The 9,597-nt window shown below is 40.5% G+C and overlaps 1 protein-coding gene across 1 annotated transcript; it reads left to right on the plus strand.

The window, feature by feature from the left end:
• The first annotated feature begins 334 nt into the window (after positions 1-334).
• On the plus strand, positions 335-6,188 carry THUMPD1 (THUMP domain containing 1). Its single transcript, XM_032327493.1, has 4 exons — positions 335-681; positions 3,015-3,189; positions 4,320-4,568; positions 5,711-6,188. Exons 1-4 carry the CDS (start codon positions 451-453, stop codon positions 6,130-6,132), a joined length of 1,077 nt encoding a protein of 358 aa, XP_032183384.1. The 5' UTR covers positions 335-450; the 3' UTR covers positions 6,133-6,188.
• Positions 6,189-9,597: the final 3,409 nt, after the last annotated feature.

Here is a 9,597-nt window from a genome sequence, read left to right on the forward strand (position 1 = left end):
GCGTCTTGCTCTGCCAAATTGAGTACTAAGGTCCTTAAGTAGTACATAGGTACTTAATAAATACTAACTGCATGAATCAGTGACTATGAATGGTAAACGAAACCGTTCTTTACAAGCACGATCTACACCCAGCATCCAGCTGGAAGCCCAGCATGTAAGTTTACAGACCGGCCTCCACCCGAAGGCCCCTTTCCCTGGAAGTCCGAGCATGGGCTGAAGAGCCGTGAGAAGTGCCTGTCAACATTCGGGACAGATGGGCCTAGCACCACCTCTCCACAACCTGCCTCCTACCGGCTCTAGGACCCCGAGCAGCACCGACTGAAACTTGGAGGCGGGACTAGGGAAAGGCCGTCGCGCACACGTGACGTAAACCAGCTCGCGCCAGCGGAGGTGAGGAAGCCGGGAACAGCGCAGAAACACGTTTCTCGCTAGCCTCGGTTCTCACGCGCCATGGCGACCCCAGTCCAGCAGCCTCCTCAGTCGAGCGGCGGAAAGCGCAAAGGCAAAGCTCAGTATGTGCAAGCCAAGCGGGCGCGGCGCTGCGACGGCGGCGGGTCCCGGCAGCTGGAACCCGGGCTACAGGGCATTCTCATTACCTGCAACATGAACGAACGCAAGTGCGTGGAGGAGGCGTACAGCCTGCTCAACGAGTACGGCGACGACATGTACGGGCCGGAAAAGGTATGGCCCGGAGAGGGCAAGCGGCGTTTGAGTGAGGGAATGCTGCAAGGCCGGCTTTCTTCTACGCGTGCGCGCATTTTGTGGGGCGCTGGCGAAGGGGCGTGGCCGCCTCTGTGCTGCCGCCTCTTGACCTTACCGGGGTTGCGGACCCCAGCCGGGTCGCGTGCTTGAAAACTTGCAGCTTTCGGTTGTTTTTGTTTTGTTTTGTTTTCTTCCTCCCCCATTAGTAATCCTAGTGGCTCCTCTATTTATAGGTTGCTTCTGCGGCCCACATGTTGTGTTTCCGAAGCTCTCAAACGTTTACTACTTACAGTAGATTTGTGGAGTAATGTTCACGAGGACACTGACACTCAAGCTGGTTAAGTGAACGGTCCAAGTTAATAAAGGAAACTTAATTTGCCCTCAGTTTCTGACGTATCTTACCACTTCTACACCATGGTTGTAATGATGTTTGTCCTGAGCAGTGTCTCTGAAATAGAGGGTTTAGTACTAGTGCTAGTTACTTTTAAAATGCGCGTGTAAATGCAATTTAAAAAGTAAGAACTTTTTGTCCTCACACCACCTAAAACCTAATTTTCCCATCACAGTTTGGAAATCATTATATTCCTTGCTTAGGATCAGGACTAATACCTACACAAACACCTCAATGAATTAAAAGAGGGAGGATAATACAGGGGGCATTTGGATTCAAGGTCCACGATTTACTAGTTTTAGGGCTTGAACGTGGGTGTATTATTTAATTTTGCTGAGCTAAATAAAGAAAAATAATAGTGTACTTAATGTTGACTGAAAAGTTGCATATGTATATAAAGTACATCGTGGCAGGTAATAAAGTTCCATAAATGTGTATAATTATTATTAGTGCTTGTCTGGCAAACTAATAATGGGGCAGAAAACTGGGCAAGAAGTGAGTTCCTGTCTACACTGGTACCTTGAGCAAATTCTTGACTCTTTCTGTTCCCTGTTCCTTGGTAGAATATAAGGGCTTTTTATGCCCTGTTTGGTCTAATTGATGTAGTTTTTGAATGTAGGTGAGGTCCAGAGCTGAGGCCCAAGAAAGAATTCTCGAGAGGTCTTTGGTGCAAAATGGTGGCTTTCTTAAAGCACCGGGTCAGGACCTGTGGGCAGAAGGAGCTGCTGCACAGGGGTTGTGAGGTGTGACTGATTATATACTTGGTAGTTGGGGGAGGTAAAGGAAAAGGGAGGTTTTCAAAAGAACTTTTGGATGTTAAAGAGGACCAACAGGATATTAGAGTCTCTGCCATTATCAAGTTAGGGTGGTTTTTTCCCCTCTACTAAAGCCTGAACAGTTAGATATTTGGGAGTTTCCCTCTGGAAGTTAGGTTATTGATAACAATGCTTTTTTTTGCCCCCCCTGGTAAATCACTAAAACATTTCTAAGATGAGGGAAACTCTTGTCCTGCACGACTGTGGTCTCTATTCATTAACCATTTATTTTTCCCTCCCTTAGCATTAGGGCAGCCAGGGGTGCCTGAGGAATGTCACACATATCCCACCTGGGAGGGGACTGGGGTTTGCAAGATGTCAGGTTGGGCTTTGTCCTCTGCCTTCCACTTGCTCCTTGTAATCTCACCAAAAGGAGAATGTCTTATTAGGCACAAAGGTATGCGGTGATGGAATTAAGGTCTATCTTGAATGAATTCATCTAGTGAGCATGTTACCCTGTGTCCCAGAAAGTTAAGATGTTTTTCAAAGCATTTTCAAATTATATGTGTTCCACTCTAAGGGAACTCCGTTTTTCCTCCACATTTTGCAGAGAGCGATGTCACTTACTTTCTTTCTTTCTTTCTTTTTTTTTTTTAAGAGTTTATTTATTTGAGAGGGAGAGATCATGAGAGGAGAGAGGTCAGAGGAAGAAGCAGACTCCCTGCTGAGCAGAGAGCCCAATGTGGGTCTTGATCTTGGGACTTCAGGGTCATGACCTGAGCCGAAGGCCGTAACTTAAGCAACTGAGCCACCCAGGCGCCTGTGATGTCAGTTTTTTAATAAAAAGCTTTATTGTCAGTATTGACCTGTCTGCCACTGGAGATTTCACATAGGTAGTTAATTGTAGCTTTTTTTTTTTTTTTAAGATTTTATTTATTTTTTTGACAGACAGAGATCACAAGTAGGCAGAGAGGCAGGCAGAGAGAGAGGGGGAAGCAGGCTCCTTGCGGAGCAGAGAGCCCGATGCGGGGCTTGATCCCAGGACTCTGGGAATCATGACCTGAGCCAAAGGCAGAGGCTTTAACCCACTGAACCACCCAGGCGCCCCTTAATTGTAGCTTTTAACATGAACTCTTTTTGCATCTCTGCTCATTTGTTTCATGCAGTTTACAGACAAAGATCAGCAGCCCTCTGGAAGTGAGGGAGAAGATGATGACATGGAGGCTGCCTTGAAGAAAGAAGTTGGTGACATTAAAGCATCGACAGAGATGAAGCTAAGGAGATTCCAGTCAGTGGAGAGTGGAGCAAATAATGTAGTCTTCATCAGGACACTTGGAATAGGTACTCATGACTAATAAACCTTAAGATTATTGAGCCTATAATATCTGGACATCTCCTTGCCTTAGAACACTGCCTACAAAATGGCTTCATGGTTATGGCTCAGTTAATTATTTGACTGATCTTTTCCACTCTTCTTGCACTAGACATATGGAAGGGTCAGATGGGGTGGTGAACATCACATTGGTTTAGGAGTGGAAACGTGGCTTTACCACTTTCTTTGTATGTAACTTTAGGTGAAACAAGAGTACATATTCTGTTTAAGAGGAGCAGCTGCTCTTCAGTGCCAGCCAATTTGGAATGTAAGCCTGTAGGGCCAGATCTTCTGGTTTTTCAAAAGAAATTGAATATCTGGAGAAGTTCCTAGATTTTTTAATGCAGTTAACTAATTTAAAAGTATTAAAAACACTCAGTAGCTCCAAACAGACTTGTAGGTAGTGAGGATGGCCTAAGGACCATATCATGATCTTGTGTAATTCATGGTTTGGGGGCTTCTCTAAGTTCTGAGATATAGATTATTGTCCAGACTTAACTAATGGATAAATTAAATCTTTTAAAATGACTTGCAGATTTGTTTTGTAAAAGAGTATACCATTTAATAATGTTATGTTTGTAGTTGCTATTGTTACAGGAAGACAGTAGGGTGTTGGGCAGTGAAGACATCACAAAAATGTTAACTCCAGTGTCTTCATGAACAGTTGTTTTTAGTGAAAGCAGTAACAATGCTGAAGAGTTAATATATTAGGGCGCCTGGATGGCTCAGTTGGCTAAGTGATTGCCTTTGGCTCAGGTCATGATCCTGGAGTGTCAGGGTGGAGTCCCGCTTCTCCCTTTGACCCTCCCCCTTCTCATGCTCTCTTTCTCTCTCATTTTCTCTCTCAAAAAAAAAAAAAAACTTTCAAAAAAGGAGTTAACATATTAGATATAGTAATAATCAGCATAGGCAGTTAAGAAAGTTGGAAAAAATGTTTGGTTAGACTTATTTAACATTCATTATGATAATTTCTTCTATTAATACTGTCGACATAGGTCACTGCCAATGAAGACTTCATTGATATCAAGAGCTTTTAAAATGAGAGTTTTTATTCCTAACTTACTTGTGTGCTTTGTGCTTTTTTTCTTTTTTCTTTTAGAACCTGAGAAATTGGTACATCATATTCTCCAAGATATGTACAAAACCAAGAAGAAGAAGACTCGGGTTATTCTACGTATGTTACCCATTTCAGGCACATGCAAGGCTTTCTTAGAAGATATGAAAAAATATGCAGAAACATTTTTGGAACCCTGGTTTAAATCTCCAAACAAAGGAACATTTCAGATTGTATATAAATCTCGAAATAACAGTCACATGAATAGAGACGAAGTTATCAAAGAATTGGCAGGTATGTTTTTCTTAGTGATTTTACGTTAGTATGTAATACTAAATACTTGTTCTTGATTTTATTAATTTTTTTTTTTACAACTTAAGTCTTATATTTTTGAGTATAAAAGAAGTATATTAAAATGTCTTTAAAATAGGAGTACCTGGGGGCACCTGGGTGGTTCAGAGGGTTAAGCCTCTGCCTTTAGCTCAGGCCATGATCTCAGGGTCCTGGGATTGAACCCCACATTGGGCTTTCAGCTCAGTGGGGAGCCTGTTCCCCTCCCCCCGCTCCGCCTGCCTCTCTGCCTACTTGTGATATCTCTCTCTCTTAAATAAATAAATATCTAAAAAAAAGGGGGGGTTCGTGCCTGGCTTAGCAAGTAGAGCATGTGACTCTTGATCCCAGGGTTGTGAGTTCAAGCCACACATTGGGGGCAGAGAGTATTAAAAAAAAAAAAAAAATTCTTAAAATAATATCAGATCTAACAGATTTCAATATGTTGGTTATGAGACTTTCTGGTAGGTAGATGGGAAATCTTCCAAATCAAGATTTAATTTTCGGGCGCCTGGGTGGCTCAGTGGGTTAAGCCGCTGCCTTCGGCTCAGGTCATGATCTCAGGGTCCTGGGATCGAGTCCTGCATTGGGCTCTCTGCTCAGCAGGGAGCCTGCTTCCTCCTTTCTCTCTCTCTGCCTGCGTCTCTGCCTACTTGTGATCTCTCTCTGTCAAATAAATAAATAAAATCTTTAAAAAAAAAAAAAAAGATTTAATTTTCTTTGGAAAAAAAGGACTCTAATTAATGTCTCGGGATTTCATTTGTATTTATTTATTGAAAGGGTTCACAGCATTTCTTTTTGTAAAGATTTATTTACTCATTAGAGAGTGTGAGAGAGCATGAGTGGGGGGTGGGAGGAGAGGGAGACAAGCAGACTCGCCACTGAGCAGAGAACCCTGTAAGGGCGCTTGATTCCAGGACCCCGAGGTCATGACCTGGGCCACCCAGGGGCCCAGAATTCACAGAATTTGACGGGTCCATGTAGAGGAGTAGACTGTGTATAAATTGGTTTACCAAGTCCCAAACAGAAAGATGAAAGATTGTATTTGTATCTGTCAAGCTTCATGGTATCCCTCTCCCTCTGTTTTCCTCTTCTTTTTGTTACAGGAATAGTAGGCAGCCTCAATTCGGAAAATAAAGTGGATCTCACTAATCCGCAGTACACGGTGGTAGTAGAAATCATTAAAGCTGTCTGTTGCCTGAGTGTTGTGAAAGATTATATGTTGTTCAGAAAATATAATCTCCAGGAGGTGGTAAAGAGTGCTAAGGACCCATCACAACTTAACCCAAAGCAGTCCGTGCAAGCAGGAAATGGGAAAGAAGCTAAATTGGAATCTGGGAACAAATCAAATCAACATGATCCAGCAGAAGGAAAAAATAACCAGCAAGCAGTACCAGAAAATAATGAGGAACTGGGGCAGACAAAACCAAGATCTGAGACACAGGTGGTGAACGAGGGAGGAGCTAAACCTGAACTTGAAAGTCAAGTCACAGAAAGATCTGAGTCAAGTGAAAATGATCTCTCATAAGGATAAAAAAAAAAACCTCCTTTGGTGTTGCAGGTGGGTTTCCCAGATGGCGTTCGGTGAGATAGTGCTAGGATTCCATATAAGATTATGACTGAAAATTTATTGTTTTTGACCTTTGTACGCTGCATAATGCTGAACTCATAATATTGAACGGTGATTGAGAAACCCCATTAATGGTTCTGTTGGAGATCTTTTGAACCCCCTATGCCAGTGTGCAGTTAGGCCTATATGCATTTGGTTGAGCTAGGAGAGGCTATGGATAATGATGAACACTTCTGTGGAGCGGAGGGTGGAGGCAAGATGGCGTTGGCTTCTCCCTCCCGATTGTCTTCCCCAGCCTCCCCTTCTGTGCTGGCATCTGACTTAGGGGAGCAAACAAACTCTGTAAAAGAGAAAGTCATAGGGAAATTTTCATTTAAGGACAGAATTTTTATATGTTGCCAACTCAGCTGTCCCTTCGTACTTTTGTTGTAAGCATTGCAAAAACATGGGTCTTACAGGTTTAGAAGTGAATTGTTTCTGTGACTTTTTTCTATCTTTTTGTGATTCTATTACTTAGTTATGTCAGTTTTTACATTTTATAAACATTTGTTACAAATATGATGGTCCAATGCTGTAATTTTTGAAGACATGGTGTGAGATAGGACCATTTTAGGCATAGAACTACAGACATTTCTGCTAAGGTTAGTGATGAAGAATTAGTGTTCTGAGTTTCTTCAGTATGATAGTGCAACAGGAGACACAAATTCTTTTTTTATAGCGAAAGCTACTTTTCAGGGGTCTTACATAGACTTAAATCCGAGCTGTTCTATTGCATTATGTATTGTCAGTGGAATGCAACTTACAAACCTAGCATTTCTCCAGCAGTTGTAACTGTAAGTCAAAACCATTTGATGAGTAAAAATGTTTGTTATTTTAATGGCATCTGGAATATCAAAACAGTAAACTTTAAAAAAACAGTAAAAAGTTTAAAAAAACAGTAAACTTTAAAAAAAAACTTTAAAAAACAGTAAACTTTAAAAAAACTTTTAAAAAACAGTAAACTTTAAAAAAACAGTAAACTTTAAAAAAAAAAACATTCAGGGGCACCCTGGCTGGCTCAGTCCATACAGCATGATACTGTTGATTCTCAGGGTGATACATCCAAGCTCCATGTTGGATGTAGAGATTACTTAAAAATAAAATCTTAAATAAAATCACATTCAGTGAAAGGTCTAAGAAGCAAATTATTTAGTAACAGCACTTATACCAAGAAAAGAAAAATTCACATAGTTGGTAAGAATCTAATCTCAACATAATGTTAAAATGCTAGAGCAAGAAGCAGCATAAGAAATTGAAAAACCTTCACTTTCAGTTTATTAAATTAAATGTCACCTGATGCTAAAAAATTAACTGAAAAGCAGCAGCTTCTCTATCTGGGTTGATAAGTCAACAGATTTCACAAGTATTTGTCATACTGTAGCTTTGGTAAGATTAGTAAATGATGAAATTCAAGAAGGCTTTTTCTGCTATGAGGAGCCTCTCAAAACCAAGGCAGTATAAATTTAATGGGTCTTCATATCTGAAGGCTGAAAGTCTGTCATCTTTACTTCGGGTGCTCATCGGTTTTGCTCATATTGGTAAAATCCTGACGTTGATGTTACAGCACATGGCTTTCTTCACAGAGAGCTGCTGATACAAAACACTTGGAGATGAAATGAAAGTTCTGGATAATGCTGCAGAAATTGTTACTAAAGACCCATTTATATAAGTATGTTTAAAAAAAAAAACAACTAAAGTCTGAACAAAGAGCACATAAATCTACGTACAGAAATCCAGTGCTTGTCAGAGGAAGAGTTCTCAACAGGATGTTTGAGTTGAAAGGTAAATTGCCAGAGTACATACAAGGAGCTACTAGGCCAGATTTTTTGGAGTGCTCAGGAGCCCAAGTATGGCTATAGAAACTAGTCTGTTCAGTGGACATTTTTCATCACATGAGCAAATGAAACAAGTTTCTGCAAGGTCCTGGAGAATATGTATTTTCCTGAAAGTGATAAGATTCTCAGATTAAAAAGAAACAGACTCTTCGGAACTATCACTCTGCCAAAGGAACTCTTGAAATGTTTCCACAGCCAGTTGGGCTTGAGAATGAAGAAAAGATAGCAACAGGTCTGGAGCCTTAACTAAAACTCTCCATGACGAACTGCAAAACCCAATTAAATAGCATTTTCTCTCCTTTTCCTAAAACTAAGGGAGGAACCTCTTCTCTGAATCTCAGCCCGAGATTTTCTCCAGGAGAAGAAAAAGAACTCTGAATCCTAGTCTGATAGTTCTGGGTTTTTGTGAAATCAGAGTATCCTTAACTTACTGCTCATACTCCCATGCCATGAGGGTTCCCTTAATTTGGAAGATTTTTCAAGGTTTCCTCTAGTGTAAAATTACTGAAAAACACTGGAAGAGACGGACACCAAAGAGGGCTGCATACTAAGTCCAGATTATGAATCAATAGTAAGGGGCTGTGAAATTAACTTTTGGAGATGGGTTTATTAAGTTTGAAAAAGTTCAGTAGTAGTATAAATGTTGAGTCTTCCTGCACCAATGTTTATTTAATGGCTAGGGAATATGGGAATGTATTTGTATCCTAAACTAGTGGTCCAGACTAGAAGGATTTGGGAGGGGCAAAGGCTGTTACAGACTCGACCTTGTTTGATGCAGATGAGGCTGGAGCTTCCTTTTCCATCTTCCATATGTAAAGTGTTAACTCTTAATAGGTTGAGGTCATCTTGGAAGGATGGTAAGAGCATTTTCAGTGTCATTTGTGTGAACATGGAGGATAGGATTTTGGTGCCTTCATTGGACTTACTCCAAGAAAAAGATCATTTTATTTTGATAGTGCAAGCCTCTGGGACTTCGGGAATAAAAGTGGCCATATGCTTTTGGAACGGCTAACTCTGCAGAACTGGATTCCTTTTACTTTGTGAAAGCTGCTACTCTACAGAAAGATTTTGCTTTAGTAGTACTTTTTTAATCTTCTTGTATTTATTTGTATTTGGTAAGACTGAGTGCGACAAAAGCTCTTCTTCCCCAGTTCTAAAGCACTGTGTTCTGTTGGAATCCGAATCCCTTTATTGATATGTGAAAGGTTTCCCAACTTTATTGTCCCTGACATTTGAGGATGTTGTTTTATAAATGACAAATTTCCAGGATGGGAATTGAATGGTTTTTTTTTTCCTTTTAATTTTTTTTTTTTTTTTAAGTTATGTCAGTTAAAAAAACTTCAGTATTGTGGTTTAATAAACTTGTTTTGCTTTGTGGAGGAAGGAGTGTTATACTTAGTATCTTGAAACATGTTTGTGTAAGGTCACACATGATTTCTAAATGTTGTTTTTACTTGTATTTTGCTTTTGGTATGGCCAGATATTTAGCTTATTTTTCATAGTTCCTGATACTTTCAGAAAAAGCAAAATAAATTTGTTCCCTAAAGAT

Source organism: Mustela erminea, chromosome 20 (genome assembly GCF_009829155.1).
Source record: "Mustela erminea isolate mMusErm1 chromosome 20, mMusErm1.Pri, whole genome shotgun sequence".
Taxonomy (NCBI): Eukaryota; Metazoa; Chordata; class Mammalia; order Carnivora; family Mustelidae; genus Mustela; species Mustela erminea.

Coding starts and splice junctions, on each gene's coding strand:
- THUMPD1 (XM_032327493.1), top strand. CDS start 451: ATGGCGACCCCAGTCCAGCAGCCTCCTCAGTCGAGCGGCGGAAAGCGC. Junction 682..3,014: donor ACATGTACGGGCCGGAAAAG/GTATGGCCCGGA, acceptor TGTTTCATGCAG/TTTACAGACAAAGATCAGCA. Junction 4,569..5,710: donor AGTTATCAAAGAATTGGCAG/GTATGTTTTTCT, acceptor TTTTTGTTACAG/GAATAGTAGGCAGCCTCAAT.